The sequence below is a fragment of the Corythoichthys intestinalis genome, chromosome 16 (assembly GCF_030265065.1).
Source record: "Corythoichthys intestinalis isolate RoL2023-P3 chromosome 16, ASM3026506v1, whole genome shotgun sequence".
Lineage (NCBI taxonomy): Eukaryota > Metazoa > Chordata > Actinopteri > Syngnathiformes > Syngnathidae > Corythoichthys > Corythoichthys intestinalis.
The window spans coordinates 51916689-51938651 of NC_080410.1; the positions used below are offsets into that span (position 1 = coordinate 51916689).

Below are 21963 nucleotides of genomic sequence, written 5' to 3' on the forward strand. Positions count from 1 at the left end.
AATGCCACATAGCAAAGAAAAAATGCCACATGGCATATTCAATTTTGCCACATAGCAAAGAAAAAAATGCCACTTGCAAAATCTATTTTGCCACATGGTAAAAACTGCCACATGGCCAAAAAAATGCCACATGGCAAAATCTATTTTGTCACATAGCAAAAAAAATGCCACATGGCCAAAAAAATGCCACATCGCAAAATTAATCCTGCCACATGGCAAAAAAAAAAAAAAAAAAAAAATGCCACATAGCAAAGAAAAAATGCCACATCGCAAAATTAATCCTGCCACATGGCAAAAAAAAAAAAAAAAAAAAAAAATGCCACATAGCAAAGAAAAAATGCCACATCGCAAAATTAATCCTGCCACATGGCAAAAAAAAAAAAAAAAAAAATGCCACACGGCCCAAAAAAATGCCACATGGCAAAATCCATTTTGCTACATGGCAAAAAAAAAAATGCCACATAGCAAGGAAAAATGCCACATGGCAAAATACATTTTGCCACATGGCAAAAAAAAATGTCACATGGCGGCAGAAAAATGCCACATGGAAAAAAAAAAGGCCTCATGGAAAGATCCGATTTGCCACATAGCAAAAAAAATAAAATAAATAAAAAAAGCCACATGGCAAATACCACCTTTGGGTCTCTCCAGATTTTGGCAGAATGGTATGCTTCTGCAAATATTTTCATGCTTGAGGAAGCATTTTGAAATTTGTGTTTTTGCCATTGGAAAAGAACGGGGTTATTTTTGTCCCAAAAATCTGTTTTTGATGTAACTGTATACGTATAGGTGGAACATCAGAAGAGTGCTTGCGTTGAGTTAATTAATGTCAGAATTTGGATTGTTGGGAATTGATCGGAGGGGAAATTTGGACGGAATGTGTTTGGGGGGTTGATCGATACCAGTTCGATTCTGCCTTTCATCGATCCACATGGATGGATCGTGACACTGTGCTGTGTCCATAGCATCATGTTTCACAATAACGTTGAGGCAAATACACTATGTGATGGCTCCGTATTTCATCAGCAACACCTCTGCTTGACCGAACTCTTCAACCCCTGCCTGCACTGTGATGACAACTTCGCCTTTCTGGCAGTGATCGGACACTTAAAGACTTCCCCGGAGATACATAACACAGAGGGTGAAACCCCCACACTTCCTGTACGACGCCCTCGCCTTTCGTTTCCCTCCACTTGTCTTGTTCAGTCTTAATTGGCTGCCATTTGACCCAGCCTGACTCTTTCATTCAGTGCCGCTGTCTACCGGAAAGGCCGCTCATCTGTGGGCGAGGAGGCCAACAAAAGGGTGCCGATACATCCGGGCGGGGCTGTCAATAAATACAACACACACACACACGCACACAATTGGAGTGAATGCAAGCGCAACAATTACAGCTTCTTGTCGACTTACTATTCTATTTCTGTCGTCTCTCTTTTTTTTTTCTTCTTCCAGGCGATGGTCTCTTAGCAACCCTCCAGAAAGCATGAGAGTGGTGACGAACGGTTGGTAGGCGTCATGAAAGATTCAATATAAGAACGGACAAGTGTGTTTTGATGCCGCGTTTATTAAATGGCGAGTAGATGACATTTTCAGTCTGCTTGACTTTTGGAATGAAAACAAACGACTGCACGGGAGGAAGATTTTAAAAAGTGTCATTTGCTTGTTTGGCGTTCTTAATTGTCTGGTTCCAATTACGGCTCAAAAATGTTACCTGCGTTGATCGATTTCGCCGCTAGAGGAGGCTCTGCCGCAACTTCCAAGAGCAAATGGGAGCGGGAATGTAACAATCAGAAGTTGATCATTGAATAATTTTATGTGAAAAACCGCAAATGCAACTACATCAAATATACAAATACAATTCACAAATACAAAAAAAAATTGTACACAGATACTGTATGTGTATATTACTTTTTAAATTGTTGATGCAGGGCGCGCCAGGCATTTGGGGCAAAACAGACAAGTCTGATGTACCAATAAATGTTAATTTAATACTACGAATTTTCTTACACATGTATAATGCATACAGTTAATTCTTGATCATTTTGTTAAAGATAATGCATACCATACACAAGAAATTGTGTCAAATTAAATTGGATTTTTTTTTTTTTTTAATGATCTCTAATGAAATTAATGGTAGTGGCACAGTAGTGTACAATATATTTAGATTAGACTATGAGTCAGCAATTCACTTATTTCAATTTTCCAGTAGTTTAAAATGCTTTTTTAAAATAACAAAAAAAATTGGGGGATAATTTTTTCATGTGTTTAATCATTTTCACCATTTTATGTACCATAATTGTCAGACGATAAGGCGCATCTGACTATAAGTCGCCACCCACCAAATTTTTTTCCCCATAGATAAACCACACTGGACTATAGGCTGCAGCTGTCTTCACTGTATTATAGGATATTTACACCAAGAGATATTAACCGATAACACTTTATTTGATAGTGGCATCATTCATAAGACTGTCAAAAGTTCAAATGAACCACCTTGAAGCTTTTGAACTAATTGGCTTCATTGCTTCATGAAGCTGCATTTAGCCATCACAGCTCCCTTGGGAGAGACAGCAAACCTCTGCTGCCACCTGCTGTCAACACTGATGCCGTCCAACATGCCTCCTGGCATGCATGGCAGCGCTACAGATTAAACAACAAAATTCATGTTCTGTGCTAAATATGTCTTCAATTACTGTTCCAGTTGTTTCATTAATTGCTAGATACAGTATCTAGTAACACTTTATTTCACAGCGGCGCCATAAAACTGTCATAAGACCATCATAATTTGGACATGACACTACCCTGAGCATCAATTAATGCTTATGACAGATGTCATTTAGTGTAATCTGGCTAATGATCTCACTTTTGAATGATAAATGGCGTTAGTGACATAATTTGCCTGATGACACTTAATGACTTCTGTCATAAGCATTTATTCATGCAAGGGTTGTTCCGATCATGTTTTTTTGCTCCCGATCCGATCCCGATGGTTTTAGATTGAGTATCTGCCGATCCCGATATTTCCCGATCCGATTGCTTTTTTTTGCTCCCGATTCAATTCCAATTATTCCCGATAATTTTTCCCGATCATATACATTTTGGCAATGCATTAAGAAAAAAATGAATAAAACTCAGACTGATATATACATTCAACATACAGTACATAAGTACTGTATTTGTTTATTATGACAATAAATCCTCAAGATGGCATTTACATTATTAACATTCTTTCTGTGAGAGGCATCCATGGATAGAAAGACTTGTAATTCATAAAGGATAAATGTGACTTTGTATATTGTGACTAAATATTGCCATCTATTTGTTGAGCTTTCAGTAAATGATACTGTAGCCATTTAACTGTTCTGCCCAAATGCATGATGGGAAGTGCAACCATGACTGTGCGTAGTGGCACCAATTGATATATCTTCTCTGCGTTGGGAAGTAACATAAGGTGTTAAGGAAAAGATCAGCCTCTACCTTTCTTTCCCACATTGCTTCCCACGATATTTCTAATTGTTGAGAGAGGGATTTTAAGGCTTTAGCAAATTAAAAAATGGCTCCAAAGACTGCCAAAATTCTCTCTACTCATTTTACGCTGCCTTTTAGCTCTGTATATAGGTAAAACGTCGCCATTATAGATTCAACGCGACAGTGTGTGAGTGGGTCGTGCAGCGCATGCGTTAATTGCATTAAATATTTTAATGTGATTAAATTTTTTTTTTAAATTACCCCCCGTTAACGCGATAAATTTGATAGCCCTACTTTAAACCAAAACTAAAGACTCTGGTTGAATGTAAGACATTTTGTCTGTAACGTTAAATACAATTAGAAAACGATTTAATTAAAAATACATAAATACATATATACATATATATATATATATATATATATTTATATATACATATATTAAAAAAGGCACATGTCCGATATTTTTTTGCCGATTCCGGTACTTTGAAAATGACATCATCGGACCCGATCGATCGGGACATCTTTAATTCATGCCCATGAAAGTGACATGTTATAATTGTGATAGTCTTATGGCAGTGTTATGACGCCGCTGTCAAATAAAGTGTTGCCTTTTAATATAAATCAACAAAAACTGAACTATAAGCCACAGGATTCAAAATGAGGGGGGAAAAGCAGCGTTTTACAGTCTGACAATTATGGTAGGTACAGTAAATAGAATAGTGGTATGAAGAAGTATCTGAACCTTTTGGAATTTCTCACATTTCTGCATAAAATCACCACGTGATTGGATGTTTGTCAAAATCACACGGATGAAAAAAAACGTGCTTTAACTAAAACCACCCAAACATTTATAGGTTTTCATATTTTAATGAGGATAGTATGCAAACAATGACAGAAAGGGGAAAAATAAGTAAGTGAACCTTCACATTTCATATTTTGTGGCCCCCCTTTTGGCAGCAATAACTTCAACCAGACGCTTCCTGTAGCTGCAGGTCAGTCTGGCGCATCGATCAGGACTAATCCTGGACGATTCTTCTGTACAAAACTGCTGTAAATCAGTCAGATTCCTGGGATGTTGGCATGAATCGCTGTCTTTAGGTCATGCCACAGCATCTCAATGGGGTTCAAGTCTGGACTTGGCCACTCCAGACGGTGTAAGTTGTTCTTCTGAAGTTGATTTACTTCTGTTTTTTGGATCATTGTCTTGTTGCAGCATCCATCCTCTTTTTAGCTTCAAGTGTCTGCCAGACAGCCTCAGGTTTTCCTATAAAACCTCCTGATAAACTTTTGAATTTTTTTGTTCCATTTTTGATTGCAAGTTGTCCATGCCCTGAGGCAGCAAAACAGCCCCAAATCACATGCTCCCTCCACCATGCTTCACAGTGGGGATGAGGCGTTGATGTTGGTGAGCTGTTCCGTTTTTCCTCCACACATGACGTTGTGTTTTACTCCTAAACAATTCAACGTTGGTTTCATCAGTCCACAAAATAACTTTTGTGGAGTGTCCAAGTGCCTTTTTGCGACCATTAAACAGGCAACACTGTTTTTTTTTGTTCTTTTTTTTTTTTTTTACAATGTTTTTTCTAGACAGCAGAGGCTTACTCTGAGAAGTCCTCCCATGAACACCATTCTTGGCCATAGTTTTACATATAGTTGATGTGTGGACAGAGATATTGGACAGTACCAGTGATTTCTGTAAGTCTTCAGCACACTCTAGGGTTCTTTTTGACCTCTCTGAGTATTCTGCGCTGAACTCTTGGCGTCATCTTTGGTGGACGGCCGCCCCTTGGGAGAGAAGCAACAGTGCCAAACACTCTTCATTTGTAGACAACTTTTCTGACTGTTGATTGATGAACATCCAGACTTTTAGAGATGGTTTTGTATCCTTTCCCAGCTTTATACAAATCAACAATCCTTGATCGCAGGTCTTCAGACAGTTCTTTTGACCAAGCCATGATGCACATCAGACAATGCTTCTCATCAAGACAATTCTTAACAGGTGTATGTTTTTTTTAGTGGGCAGGGCAGCTTAAACCACTCATCAGTGATTGGGCGAACACCTGACTTAAATTGTTTGGAAAATTGTTTTGAATTGCTCTTTAAGTCTCTTCATTTCCACTGTTCTGTCATTGTTTGTGTTAGGTTTTGTGTTGGTTTTCTCCTAGTGTGACTTATCCCTGTGATTGCCCATTGATTTCACCTGTTGTGCCTCCTAGTGTATCCTCCAACTACATCCTCCTGTGCTCACCTGTTCCTCGTTGTGTCGTTACCCCTTGTCTGTGTGTGTGTGTGAGTGTGTGTATATAAGCTCCCAGTTTCTTTTCACTCCTTGTTGCGTCATTGTCTATGTCTGTGTCAAAGTCAAGATCCTGTCCCAGCCCTCGTGTTCTAAACCCTCCGGTAAAGTAAGTTTTGTTTGAACCTTGCCATTTTGATCCCCAGTCCTTTTGGTTGTACTTTGTGTTTTTTTTTTTTTAGTTATTATTAAAACGTTTTTTGAGATCACCACCACCTCCCTGCTGCCTTTTGTTTCCTTGCAATTGGGTCCACACCACCTGCCTGCTCATTAAAATATGAAAACCTATAAATTTTTGGGTGGTTTCAGTTGAAGCAGACACTGTTTTTACATCTGTGTGATTTTGACAAAGATCACATTTGATGGTGATTTTATGCTGACAAATTCCAAAAGGTTCAGATACTTTTTCATACCACTGTAATAAATGTAAATAAATATATTACATTTTCTAATGCAGCAAGTTTTTTTTTTTTTTTTTTTTTTAAAGTAAAGTGAACTTTTCATATTTTACGGTGTGGAACAAAACCAGAGTAAACCGCAATGTGCATATATTAAACCTTATTATTATTATTACAAGTGCTTTTGTTCTTATTTTATTCCTTGGAGCCAGATGAGATGTTGAATGCAATTGTATTTTTACTGGTAACACAAAGTTACATAAAATATTTTAGCAATTCAAAAATTCCTGTTATATTGTACTTACACTTCATTCATGACAAACTTCTTTATCACGAATATGTGAATGTACAGTATACCCAAATGTAGGCTTGCCTCATTACATAACTTAAATATAGCTGGGAAAGAAAAAAAAAAGTCCCAGCCGTATGCCCATATAAGGTATTGTTTACTTGCCGCAGACCCCCACAGTATTTACTACCTCGTAAGTGATTCATTTGCCACTTATGTCAATGTATTGTAGCTAGGAACTAAGCTGGCTTGCTTTTTTGACCCGCTAATAAGGTGAGTGAGTTAAAAAGAGGGCGTAAACTCTTGAATGATGAGTAGGGGAGGACGTTGGAAATGGATGTGCATGGTGTGGAAGGAGAATCTTGTTTGTGGAATGAGGAAAAGTTGTCCCTGTCAGTGAACAGCACTCGCCATGAGGACACTGTTGCACGTCTTGTGTCTCCTTACGTCCGCTTCTTCACTTCATGGTAAGTTTTGAACACCTCTTATTAAAGGTAATGTGATATTATGCAGTATAGTGAAACTCCATTTATCTCAGGGATATGTTCCAGATCTATCCGCAATATTTGAAAATACATGATTTGGGTAGACCATACACCGTATTTTTCGGACTATAAGTCGCACCTGAGTATTAGTAGCACCAGCCCAAAAATGCGCAATAAAGAGGGAAAAAAAAAAATATAAGTCGCACTGGAGTATAAGTCCCCTTTTTGGGGGAAATTTACTTGATAAAATCCAACACATAGAACAGATATGTCATCTTGAAAGGCAATTTAAAATAAAAATACAATAGAGAACAACATGCTGAATAAGTGTACAGTATGACATTATTACATGATGCATGAATGATGAAATGCGAATGTGGCCGGTATGTTAACATAACATAGCTATAGGAGTTATTCAGATAACTATAGCAAAAAAAACATGCTAACAAACCATCAGTGTCACTCCAAAACACCAAAATAACATGAAATGATAAAATAATAAGGGTTGTTCCGATCATGTTTTTTTGCTCCCGATCCGATCCCGATCGTTTTAGTTTGAGTATCTGCCGATCCCGATATTTCCCGATCCGATTTGGGTTTTTTTGCTCCCGATTCAATTCCAATCATTCCCGATAATTTTTCCCGATCATATACATTTTGGCAATGCATTAAGAAAAAATTGAATAAAACTCGGACGAATATATACATTCAACATAGAGTACATAAGTACTGTATTTGTTTATTATGACAATAAATCCTCAAGATGGCATTTACATTATTAACATTCTTTCTGTGAGATGGATCCACGGATAGGAAGACTTGTAATTCTTAAAGGATAAATGTGACTTTGTATATTCTGACTAAATATTACCATCTAGTGTATTTGTTGAGCTTTCAGTAAATGATACTGTAGCCATTTAACTGTTCTGCCCAAATGCATGATGGGAAGTGCAACCATGACTGTGCGTCGTGGTACCAATTGATATATCTTCTCTGCTTTGGGAAATAACATAGGGTATTAAGAAAAAGATCAACTACTACCTTTCTTCTCCACATTGCTTCCCACGATTATTCAAATTGTTGGGAGAGGGATTGTAAGGCTTTGGCCATTTAAAAAAGGCTCCAAAGGCTGCCAAAATTTGATCTACTCATTTTATGCTGCCTTTTAGCTCAATATACTCTATGGGTAAAATGGTTCCATTATAGATTGAACGCGACAATGCGTGAGTTGGTCGTGCAGTGCATGCGTTAAATATTGTAACGTGATAAATGTAATAAATATTAATTCGCGCCGTTAACGCGATAAATGTGACAACCCTACCTTAAGCTTAAACTAAAGCCTCTGGAAGAGTGTAACACATTATGTCTTTAACGTTAAATACAAAAAAGGCATGTCTGATATTTTTTTGCCGATTCCGATACTTTGAAAAAGACGTGATCGGACCCGATCGATTGGGATGCCGATCGATCGGGACATCCCTAATAATAATATGTTAATAATTTCACAAAAAAGTTACTCCAGAGTATAAGTCCCACCCCCAGCCAAACAATGAAAATAAAACTGCGACCTATAGTCCAAAAACTATGGTAATTAAAATAAAAAATAATAAGACAAATATTTGTTGTTTTTTAAATACAGACACAATTATTAAACATTAGTATGTGGTGAGAACTTGGGAATGAGCTGTGAATTACAGCAGCTTGTTTGTGACGTTTTCCTCTTCTGCAACAAGTCAGTGAACGAAAAGTGACAAATTTGGTTCTTCTTTCCCACCTATGAGGACATCTCAAAGTACAAATTTGGTGGTACAGTATTCACTGTATGCTGATTTGGTTGCTGTTGTATCATTAAGAATGTTCAAATGTATGTAACAAAGTTGACATCATGATTGTGTGACTTTTTGCAACACCAAAAAGTCCACTCTGCCATCAGTCAATTTCTAGTGCTGAAGGATCCATTAGTCATCACTCCACAGACATGTTTGCCCAGCACAATCCTGAAAGGCAGCCCGCCTGTGACGCGCCTTATCTGGCTCGCACACACGCTGAGCCGCTGAATCATTGAGGAAACGTGAAAGGCAGTCTGACTTTTTGCGATTGTCCCAACAGGGTCCAACGTCTGCACATCGCGAGGAGCCACCACATGTCAACAGTGCTTGGCAGTTGACCCCAGTTGTGCGTGGTGTTTCCAAGAGGTATAGTGGGGATTCACTACCGTTGTACCCAAATCATCCAATGTTTTCTTGACTGTAATTATGTACAGTGGGGAGAACAAGTATTTGATACACTGCCAATGGGAAAACCCATTGGCAGTGTATCAAAAACTTGTTCTCCCCACTGTATGTACAGTGAATGCATGAATTTACTGGCTTGTAGTTCACATATTCAATATTTGGGATTTTTGTGAAAGTTCTGAAATGCTCTCAGATGACAATGTAGCTGAATGGGTGTCAAATGAAAAAGTTTGACATCGTGATTAGGGGACAAGCATTGCAGGTCTATGTGAAGCTAAGTTCAGCCTGGTCGTTATCATAAGACACAATAAAAGCTTTGTCTTCAACTAACAATGTATCATACTATAATATGTGCCCTGACTCAATAAAGGTTGGGAAACAGTGCCATAAAGTATCTCGTTCAGATTAGGAAGTGCAGGACACAACAGGCACTCCCTCAACTGCATTCCTCTCGTCTGTTCCCTAAAACAGTGCTTCCCCAGACTCAAACTTAATATTCATTCATTCATTTTCCATGCCGCTTTTCCTCACAAGGGTCGCGGAGGTCCTGGAGCCTATCCCAGCTAACTACGGGCAGTAGGCAGGGTACACCCTGAACTGGTTTCCAGCCAATCGCAGGGCACAAGGAGACATACAACCATTCATGCACACACTCATACTCACGGACAATTTAGAGTGTTCAATCAGCCAACCACGCATGGTTTTGGGATGTGGGAGGAAAGCGGAGTTCCGGGAGAAAACCCACGCTTCAAACTTAATAGAGCACATCATATAACATAACATAACAAACATACATGACATAACCAGGGGTGAAAGTGGGCCAGAACGGTCAGGAACGCAGTTCCGGTATAAAATTCAGGACCTGAACGCAGTTCCGGTACACGGTGCTTAGATTCCGAAAATATGACGGCAACTATCAAAACGCTATGTAATTAAAAAAAATTTTTTTTTTAAATGCTAAGCTGCCACACATGCATTTCAGCTCCAAGAAGAAAAAAATCTACCAACATCAGACTTATATACACAAGTGTTGACAACAAGCATAATAAAGTTCTTGTGTAGCGTAATCCGTTTCCACCAATATTTATTATTGATTTTATTCCACGGACGGCATGGAGGTTTCCCCAGCTGCTGCAGTTATCTGAGTCTGACGATGATGAGTCACGTCAATGTGCAAATGCACGCTGTTAAGCAAAACGTCTGGACTCATTTATCCGTTCAATTGATTGACATACTGACATGTGATCAGCAGAGACGGTTAGCTCTGATTGGTTCAAATGTGCATGTTTTCTGGAACAGCAAAAAAAAAAAAAAAAAAAAGCTTGTTGAATTGATGCGACAAGAAAAGGGCAATGCAACACAAAATGGATCAAATCTTTAGAGCAACGAAAGAGTTGAGGGGGCTTATTTATCATATTTTGTTTTATTTGCTCTGATGGGCAGGTTCAGAACATCTTAGCTGTCAATTGGACTTATATTTGTTCATTTATGTTTGGCTACTTATTCATTTCCTTATGATTTAAAAAAGTCAATGTTTGTGTGATCTTCAAAATATATTCCATTTCACTCTGCATAAAATAAGTCATTTGTTTTTCTGAATGTATGGTACTTATGTCTTTATTATATAAAAAAAAAAAAAAGTAAATGCTAACATTAACTTAAATTTTAATATAGTATATCCTATGTTCTGAAGTAGTCAAAATTGAGATTTGGCATTTAGTATGTGAGGAAATGAGGGAAAATAAAAATTAGGAGATGGAGGTTGGGGTTATTGCTGTTTTTGTTCACTTTTCTTTTGCAAAACATTTTAAAAAATACAATTTTGAATGAAAATCAGTTTTTGTAAGTATTAGAGAAATAACTGTGCAAAAACAGTTTTCATTGCATTTCAGTACTTCAAGAGGTTTGACCCCCTCCCCCCCAAAAAAAGAGAAAGAAAAAAAAATAATAATAATAAATAAATAAATCATATTTCTGGCTCCGTGGCAACCTTCACGTCGGGGAGTTCCGGCAAGAAATTCTAGCCACTTTCACCCCTGGACATAACATAACAATGATGTATGCACCAGGGCTGGATGTAAGCAGTCATGTATTAGGGAGCAGTCAGACATGTGTAGAGGGCATTGTACGCACACAATCAATCAATCAAATTTATTTATATAGCCCTTTACCAAAACCCGGACCGTCCTCAAAGTGCTTTACAACAAAGACAAACATGGTTCATGATAAATAAAAGGCAGGAAAGTATTGTACAATAACATTAAGAAAAAAAATCTGAAAACAAAAACAGCGCATCGCGATAAAAGTCAAAACAGCAAATGACAGTCTGGGAAAAAGGCGAGTCTAAAAAGGGCGTGTCTTTAACCGAGATTAAAAAAGGCCTAGATTTGTAATGGTGCGGATTCAAGGGGAAGGCTATTCCACAACCTGGGGGCAGCAACCGCAGAAGATCGGTCTCCCCACAGTTTAAGTTTCGACCTCGAAACTTGTAAAAGAAGCTGGCCGGTTGAACGAAGAGTCCTGCCAGAGTTAAGGAGGGTTATAATTTCCGATAAATATGAAGGAGTCTGGCCATTCATAGAATTAAAAACAAACAGTAAAAGTTTGAAATCAATTCTAAAATGGACTGGAAGCGAGTGGAGCGGTGATAGCACGGGGGTAATATGTTCACGTCTAGGTGTACCTGTTAAAAATCGAGGAGCAGTATTTTGAACAAGTTGCAGACAAGAACTAGAGGACTTGGGAAGACCAACATAAAGTGCAGTGCACCAGCATAAAAATGAAAAGTGATATTATCTTGTTTTATCATTTATCTTTAAGGTAGGAGATAAAATGCAAACAGAACAGGCCCTAAAATAGAGCCTTGTGGCACCTCGCAAGACAGAGAAGTTTGTGTGGAGGAAAATTGACCAATTACCGAGGTCCTATGTTCCAGGTACGATTTAAACCATTGTACAGTGTTACACATCATGCTCCACCACCCCAAATGCTTATACCTACAGTGCCTTGCAAAAGTATTCGGCCCCCTTGAATCTTGCAACCTTTTGCCACATTTCAGGCTTCAAACATAAAGATATGAAATTTAATTTTTTTGTCAAGAATCAACAACAAGTGGGACACAATCGTGAAGTGGAACAACATTTATTGGATAATTTAAACTTTTTTAACAAATAAAAAACTGAAAAGTGGGGCGTGCAATATTATTCGGCCCCTTTACTTTCAGTGCAGCAAACTCACTCCAGAAGTTCAGTGAAGATCTCTGAATGATCCAATGTTGTCCTAAATGACCGATGATGATAAATAGAATCCACCTGTGTGTAATCAAGTCTCCGTATAAATGCACCCGCTCTGTGATAGTCTCAGGGTTCTGTTTAAAGTGCAGAGAGCATTATGAAAACCAAGGAACACGCCAGGCAGGTCCGAGATACTGTTGGGGAGAAGTTTAAAGCTGGATTTGGATACAAAAAGATTTCCCAAGCTTTAAACATCTCAAGGAGCACTGTGCAAGCCATCATATTGAAATGGAAGGAGCATCAGACCACTGCAAATCTACCAAGACCCGGCCGTCCTTTCAAACTTTCTTCTCAAACAAGGAGAAAGCTGATCAGAGATGCAGCCAAGAGGCCCATGATCACTCTGGATGAACTGCAGAGATCTACAGCTGAGGTGGGAGAGTCTGTCCATAGGACAACAATCAGTCGTACACTGCACAAATCTGGCCTTTATGGAAGAGTGGCAAGAAGAAAGCCATTTCTCAAAGATATCCATAAAAAGTCTCGTTTAAAGTTTGCCACAAGCCACCTGGGAGACACACCAAACATGTGGAAGAAGGTGCTCTGGTCAGATGAAACCAAAATGGAACTTTTTGGCCACAATGCAAAACGATATGTTTGGCGTAAAAGCAACACAGCTCATCACCCTGAACACACCATCCCCACTGTCAAACATGGTGGTGGCAGCATCATGGTTTGGGCCTGCTTTTCTTCAGCAGGGACAGGGAAGATGGTTAAAATTGACGGGAAGATGGATGCAGCCAAATACAGGAACATTCTGGAAGAAAACCTGTTGGTATCGGCACAAGACCTGAGACCGGGACGGAGATTTATCTTCCAACAGGACAATGATCCAAAACATAAAGCCAAATCTACAATGGAATGGTTGAAAAATAAATGTATCCAGGTGTTAGAATGGCCAAGTCAAAGTCCAGACCTGAATCCAATGGAGAATCTGTGGAAAGAGCTGAAGACTGCTGTTCACAAACACTCTCCATCCAACCTCACTGAGCTCGAGCTGTTTTGCAAGGAAGAATGGGCAAGAATGTCAGTCTCTCGATGTGCAAAACTGATAGAAACATACCCCAAGCGACTTGCAGCTGTAATTGGAGCAAAAGGTGGCGCTACAAAGTATTAACGCAAGGGGGCCGAATAATATTGCACGCCCCACTTTTCAGTTTTTTATTTGTTAAAAAAGTTTAAATGATCCAATAAATTTAGTTCCACTTCACGATTGTGTCCCACTTGTTGTTGATTCTTGACAAAAAAATTAAATTTCATATCTTTATGTTTGAAGCCTGAAATGTGGCGAAAGGTTGCAAGGTTCAAGGGGGCCGACTACTTTTGCAAGGCACTGTAACAGCATTTTCTTCATTGAATTGGGTTGTTAGTGGTGTGCAACCCCAACCTAGAGAAATGAATTACACTTAGGCTACGTTCATACTACAGGTCTTAATGCACGAATCCGATTTTTTGTCATATCCGTTTTTTTGGCGTGCCCGTTCAGACTGCTTTTATCCATTGAGACTGTTCAAGTATTACGCATGCGCACTAATTCGCAGTCCGACACGCGCTAAGCAAGAAGACCCGCATGCGCAGAAGCATCAAAACAAATGACACACGTCATCCGTCATTCCAGGGATATCATGTTTTGCTTTTCAAAAGGAGGACACAAATAACAGACATAAACTAGGCCTGCAAGCAGGACTGAACGGGCCCTCGCAATCTAGCGCAACTCGGACGTCACGCAACTCGGACTGTGTGCAGGTCAGGGTGGTGGCAGATGCTCCTCTCTAATCATCTCATTAGAACCTAACATGCTCGAAAGTCGCCTATTTACATTCCCACACCCAAGAGATAAAAACCCCTATTGGAGAGAGTACTACAAAAAAGGAGCCACTACTGAGCTGTGCAGCCAAGCCCTTATTCAAAACCAAAATTAATCTTCTAACTGGGCCAATTCGACGAAGTGTGCCAAATATTGTGGCTATATAAGCTGCCTGAGTCTTTGAAAAAAAATATTTCCTTTAAATGGCGAATAAAGGGTCATCACGGCAACAGACAGAGACACGTGGACATGGGCCGTAAATAAGTATTACAATAGGTCTTCAAATTACAATGACCAACCTGAAAAGAACTGGACATGTATTGGAAAAACAAGTGACTTTCTATTGCCACTAGTTGGCGCTGTAGGGTTGATGCAAATGATCTCTATAAGGCCCTTCAGGGTATGACTCTCAACAAGCACGGGAAGTTTGGCGCAGATATGTTGTATATCTGCCGAGTTATGACTGTTCAAAGTTTTTGGAGAGAAAAATTGTTGACAGTCATTTTCACTTTCCTGTTTGGACCCCTCCGCTTCAACGAAACTTCAATATTTTTCATCAGGCACCTGAAGACAGGTCTTAAGCCTTCCCTTATGCAGGTTTGAGGTCAACAGATTTTTTTTCCTTGGAGGAGGAACCTGTCTCGTAAAAAAAGGCATTTCCTGTTCTCACTAGGGGGCGCTAGGCCTAATGGGTAATATTTCAATGCACTCATGTTAAGGGTGGGATGTCGCACATACATGCCAGATATGAAAAAGATTGAACGTTGTGTGAAGGAACTATTAGTCATTTACTGAATTTGTCATTTTGCCGAAAAAATGGCCGACTTTGGCACCCCGCCCAGGTCAGGCCCGTGAATGAAAACACACCATTTTGATAACTTAAGATTTCATATGCCTCATGAACAGTCTCGCCAATTTTGAGAATGATCAAACTAATTCCCTAGGTGCCAAGGTGTAAAATGTGCACACTGTAAATCGATAAAAATTTCACATTCAATCCAAAATACCCGATTTCCTGTTGGGTTTGGAATATGCATGCAAGAGACTTTTTGGAGCAGTTTTGTACAAGGTATCGACTCTCCGAATTTCATCCCTCTACGTTGAAAAAACCTAAATGGAGAGGCCTTTTTGAAAATTTCAAGGGGGCGCCACTGAGCCATTTTGTTACATGTTTTCGTAACGTTGCAAGATTATTGAACGTTATGCAAAGCCACATGTATGTCCAAATTTTTGTGAGTTTTCGTGCATGTTCAAGCCTCCAAATGTAAACTCCTACTGTGAACCGATAAAAATTTCACATTCGATCCAAAATACCCGATTTCCTGTTGGATTTGGAATACGGGTGCAAGAGACTTTTTGGAGCAGTTTTGCACAAGGTATCGACTCCCCAAATTTCATCACTCTCTGTTAAAAAAACCTAATAGGAAACGCCTTTTTGAAAAATTCAAGGGGGCGCCACTGAGGCATTTTGCTACATTTTTTCGTAACATTGCAAGATTATCGAACGTTATCTAAAGCCGCATGTATGTGCAAATTTTTACGAGTTTTTGTGCATATTCAAGCCTCCAAATGTAAACTCCTACTGTGAACCCATGAAAATTTCACATTCGATCCAAAATACCCGATTTCCTGTTGGATTTGGAATATGGGTGCAAGAGACTTTTTGGAGCAGTTTTGCATAAGGTATCTACTCCCCAAATTTCCTTGCTCTATGTTGAAAAAACCCAATAGGAAAGGCCTTTTTTAAAACTTCTTTCTGTCGCCACTAGTTGGCACTGTAGAGTTGATGCAAATGACCCCTACAAGAACCTTCAGGGTATGACTCTCAACAAACACGGGAAGTTTGGCGCAGATATGTTGTATATCTGCCGAGTTATGACTGTTCAAAGTTTTTTGCGTGACAAATTGTTGACGTTCATTTTCACTTTCCTGTTTGGACCCCTCCGCCTCAACGAAACCTCAATATTTTTCATCAGGCACCTGAACACAGGTCTTAAGGCTCCCCTGATGCAGGTTTGAGGTCAACAGATTTTTTTCCCTTGGAGGAGGAACCTGTCTCGTAAAAAAAGGCATTTCCTGTTCTCACTAGGGGGCGCTAGACCTAATGGGTAATATTTCAATGCACTCGTGTTAAGGGTGGGATACCACACATACATGCCAAATATGAAAAAGATTGAACGTTGTGTCAAGGAACTATAAGTCATTTACTGAATTTGTCATTTTGCCGAAAAAATGGTCGACTTTGGCACCACGCCCAGGTCAGACCCGTGAATGAAAACGCACCATTTTCAAAACTTAAGATTTCATATGTCTCCTGAACAGTCTCACCAATTTTGAAGATGATCCAACTAACTCCCTCGGCGAAAAGGTCTCAAATGTGCACCCTGTAAATCGATAAAAATTTCATATTTGATCCAAAATAACCGATTTCCTGTTGGGTTTGGAATATGCGTGTAAATGCTTTTTTGGAGCGGTTTTGGACAAGGTATAGACCCCCCAAATTTCATTGCTCTACGCTGACAGACCCTAATGTTATAGGCCAATTTTAAAATTTCAAGGGGGCGCCACTGAGCCATTTTGTTATATTTTTTTGCAACGTTGCAAAATTATCGAAATTTACAATTTTCCGGACGTATGTGCAAATTTTGGTGACTTTTCGTGCATGTTGAGGCCTCCAAATTGGCCGTTTTCATTTGCCCTGAAAAAAAATAATAATAATAATAAAAAAAACTAGGCCTGCAAGCAGGACTGAACGGGCCCTCGCAATCTAGCGCAACTCGGACTATGTGCAGGTCAGGGTGGTGGCAGATCCTCCTCTCTAATCATCTCATTAGAACCTAACAAGCTCGAAAGTCGCCTCTTTACATTCACACACCTAACAGATTAAAAAAAAACCTAGTGGAGAGAGTACTACAAAAAAGGAGGTACTACTGAGCTGTGCAGCCAAGCCCTTATTCAAAACCAAAATTAATATTCTAACTGGGCCAATTCGACCAAGTGTGCCAAATATTGTGGCTCTATAAGCTGCCTGAGTCTCTGAAAAAAAGTATTTCCTTTAAATGGCGAATAAAGGGTCGTCACGGCAACAGACAGAGACACGTGGACATGGGCCGTAAATAAGTATTTTAATAGGTCTTGAAACTACAATGACCAACCTGAAAAGAACTGGACATCTATTGGAAAAACGAGTGACTTTCTATTGCCACTAGTTGGCGCTGTAGGGTTGATGCAAATGACCCCTACAAGGCCCTTCAGGGTATGACTCTCAACAAGCACGGGAAGTTTGGCGCAGATATGTTGTATATCTGCCGAGTTATGACTGTTCAAAGTTTTTGGAGAGAAAAATTGTTGACAGTCATTTTCACTTTCCTGTTTGGACCCCTCCGCTTCAACGAAACTTCAATATTTTTTATCAGGCACCTGAAGACAGGTCTTAAGGCTTCCCTTATGCAGCTTTGAGGTAGATTGATTTTTTCCCTTTAGAGGAGGAGTGTGTCCCGTAAAAAAAGGGCATTTCCTGTTCCCACTAGGAGGCGCCAAGCACAAATGGTAAATTTTCAATCCAGTCCTGCTCAGGCTGGTATACCTCACACACATGCCAGATTTAAAATAGATTGAACGTTGTATGAGGGAGTTATCAGTCATTTTCCGAATTCGGTGTTTTGGCGAAAAAATGGCCGACTTTGGCACCCCGCCCAGGTCAGGCCCGTGAATGAAAACACACCATTTTGATAACTTAAGATTTCATATGCCTCATGAACAGTCTCGCCAATTTTGAGAATGATCAAACTAATTCCCTAGGTGCCAAGGTGTAAAATGTGCACACTGTAAATCGATAAAAATTTCACATTCAATCCAAAATACCCGATTTCCTGTTGGGTTTGGAATACGCATGCAAGAGACTTTTTGGAGCAGTTTTGTACAAGGTATCGACTCTCCGAATTTCATACCTCTACGTTGAAAAAACCTAAATGGAGAGGCCTTTTTGAAAATTTCAAGGGGGCGCCACTGAGCCATTTTGTTACATGTTTTTGTAACGTTGCAAGATTATTGAACGTTATCCAAAGCCACATGTATGTCCAAATTTTTGTGAGTTTTCGTGCATGTTCAAGCCTCCAAATGTAAACTCCTACTGTGAACCGATAAAAATTTCACATTCGATCCAAAATACCCGATTTCCTGTTGGATTTGGAATACGGGTGTAAGAGACTTTTTGGAGCAGTTTTGCACAAGGTATCGACTCCCCAAATTTCATCACTCTATGTTAAAAAAACCTAATAGGAAACACCTTTTTGAAAAATTCAAGGGGGCGCCACTGAGGCATTTTGTTACATTTTTTCGTAACATTGCAAGATTATCGAACGTTATCCAAGGCCGTATGTATGTGCAAATTTTTACGAGTTTTTGTGCATATTCAAGCCTCCAAATGTAAACTCCTACTGTGAACCCATGAAAATTTCACATTCGATCCAAAATACCCGATTTCCTGTTGGATTTGGAATATGGGTGCAAGAGACTTTTTGGAGCAGTTTTGCATAAGGTATCTACTCCCCAAATTTCCTTGCTCTATGTTGAAAAAACCCAATAGGAAAGGCCTTTTTTAAAACTTCTTTCTGTCGCCACTAGTTGGCACTGTAGAGTTGATGCAAATGACCCCTACAAGAACCTTCAGGGTATGACTCTCAACAAACACGGGAAGTTTGGCGCAGATATGTTGTATATCTGCCGAGTTATGACTGTTCAAAGTTTTTTGCGTGACAAATTGTTGACGTTCATTTTCACTTTCCTGTTTGGACCCCTCCGCCTCAACGAAACCTCAATATTTTTCATCAGGCACCTGAACACAGGTCTTAAGGCTCCCCTGATGCAGGTTTGAGGTCAACAGATTTTTTTCCCTTGGAGGAGGAACCTGTCTCGTAAAAAAAGGCATTTCCTGTTCTCACTAGGGGGCGCTAGACCTAATGGGTAATATTTCAATGCACTCGTGTTAAGGGTGGGATACCACACATACATGCCAAATATGAAAAAGATTGAACGTTGTGTCAAGGAACTATAAGTCATTTACTGAATTTGTCATTTTGCCGAAAAAATGGTCGACTTTGGCACCACGCCCAGGTCAGACCCGTGAATGAAAACGCACCATTTTCAAAACTTAAGATTTCATATGTCTCCTGAACAGTCTCACCAATTTTGAAGATGATCCAACTAACTCCCTCGGCGAAAAGGTCTCAAATGTGCACCCTGTAAATCGATAAAAATTTCATATTTGATCCAAAATAACCGATTTCCTGTTGGGTTTGGAATATGCGTGTAAATGCTTTTTTGGAGCGGTTTTGGACAAGGTATAGACCCCCTAAATTTCATTGCTCTACGCTGACAGACCCTAATGTTATAGGCCAATTTTAAAATTTCAAGGGGGCGCCACTGAGCCATTTTGTTATATTTTTTTGCAACGTTGCAAAATTATCGAAATTTACAATTTTCCGGACGTATGTGCAAATTTTGGTGACTTTTCGTGCATGTTCAGGCCTCCAAATTGGCCGTTTTCATTTGCCCTGAAAAAAAAAAAAAATAAAAAAAAAAATAATAATCCTTTGCAAAACAATAGGGCCTTCGCACGCTTAGTGCTCGGGCCCTAAAAATAATCCTTTGCAAAACAATAGGGCCTTCGCACGTCTAGTGCTCGGGCCCTAATAATCCCCGTTTAGGCTTATATTCAAAGTTTATATGGATCAATAGCATGCACGCACTGTCCGTGCATGTCACACACATATGGGCAGTTTGCCCCGACTCTCTCTCGGCCGTGTAAGCAATGTTGAAATATTGCTCACCTGTAACAGAGAAAACTGAGCATTCTCAGGCTTATCCTCAACCCATTTTTATTTTTTATGACTGTTGTGAAGCCCAACCCTTCCCCGAAAGCCGTGTTCACTGCAAGCTAGGCGCTAATAACGCACAGGTGCATCGCTACGGTAACGACTCTCTCGCTATTTGATGACGTAATTGCTGCATGAAATCCGATTTGCGGGACTGGACAGTACAGACCGCCGCAACAGTCTGGAAAAATGTGGCCCAGATCGGATTTAGACCACATACGAAAGTGACCCAGATCGGATTTGAAATGGTCCCGTTCTATGCGACTTGTCACGTTCAGACCGTCAAGTTAATGCCTCACTCGAGTCGGAAAAACACGAAAAAATCGGATTCGTGCATTAAGACCTGTAGTATGAACGTACCCTTAGTCAGGCCTCCACCTTCAGACCTGTCCCACCTGAGGACGAAGCTTCTGCTGGTATAGCTCTTAAGGTCACTGAGGCACACAAATCCCCTGACCACAATAAGGTGGCAATCCCTAAAGGGTGGAAACTAGGGCTGTCAAACGATTAAAAATTTTAATCGAGTTAATTACAGCTTAAAAATTAATTAATCGCAATTTAAACCATCTATAAAATATGCCATATTTTTCCGTAAATTATTATTGGAATGGAAAGATAAGACACAAAATGGATATATACATTCAACATACGGTACATAAGTACTGTATTTGTTTATTATAACAATAAATCAACAAAATGGCATTAACATTATTACCATTCTCTTAAAGCTATCCATGGATAGAAAGACTTGTAGTTCATAAAAGATAAATGTTAGTACAAGTTATAGAAATTTTATATTAAAACCCCTCTTAATGTTTTCGTTTTAATAAAATTAGTAAAATTTTCGATCAAAAAATATACTAGTAGCCCGCCATTGTTGATGTCAATAATTACACAATGGTTCATGGCTCATGGGTGCTGAAGCCTATAAAATCAGTCGCACCCAAGCGCCAGCAGAGGGCGACAAAACTCCAAAAAGCACAATTAACAAGTGGACATTTCACTCTGCTGTCATTTTAATCTGCTTGAGCAGGGCATGTGCGTTAATTGCGTCAAATATTTTAATGTGATTAATTTAAAAAATTAATTACCGCCCGTTAACGCGATAAATTTGACTGCCCTAGTGGAAACTGAACAATAAAATATAAAATCTGGATGAAGGGCATTTTAAACTAATAACATAACACACAGTATATCTTAAATGGAATTGTAACCTGAGAATTGAAAGGTAGTCTTATGAATAATAATAAAAATAAAAATAAACACTTCTCAAACTAAACAACAGATATAGAACAGAAAACCGTTGTGATTTAACGAAACAAATGCAGAACTACAGTCTGGGGTGGGGCTGTACGTAGGGGTCTGTCAAACACAGGTCATTTGTCTTCAGTCTATCACATGAAGTGGACATGGACTTATTTCTGTGCTTTTTGTGACTGAGAAAACGCAACTGCTTCTTCAAATTCTTTCCGCTCTGTGGCCACATTGAAACCTGACACCACATTGTCTGGTGACGTCTAAGCTCATTTACATATAAACAGTGATTGGATGTTTACTGGGGGCTGTGCGCACTTTACTGGGCGCGCGCGCTGACCATCCTGTGATCGATACAGCTGAGGCAAAGGGAGATGAGAGAGAACTGATACTATATCGTCGTCGTGTCCCCTTTTTGGTGGATTTTATTATTAATCTGTCAACTTGTCCTGTGTTAATGTTGTGAGTAGAGTAAAAATGTACTTTTTCAACTTCTAAAATTTTGATTTGAGGTGGCAAGAAATTTATTTCAGGAAGCACTGGCCCCTCATTCCCCTGCGTAG

General features: G+C 39.4%; 1 protein-coding gene across 3 annotated transcripts in view; it reads left to right on the forward strand.

Annotated features, from left to right (window-relative positions):
• The first annotated feature begins 6623 nt into the window (after positions 1–6623).
• The window catches only part of LOC130904447 (integrin beta-3-like), a 34496-nt gene continuing 19156 nt past the window's right edge, over positions 6624–21963 (forward strand). The window contains exons 1-3 of one of the 3 annotated variants that reach the window (XM_057817195.1): positions 6624–6644; positions 6849–6918; positions 9046–9131. In XM_057817195.1, coding sequence (XP_057673178.1) covers positions 6864–6918; positions 9046–9131 — 141 coding nt within the window. In that variant the 5' untranslated portion in view covers positions 6624–6644; positions 6849–6863. The other 2 variants (XM_057817194.1, XM_057817196.1) reach the window with 2 other exon arrangements.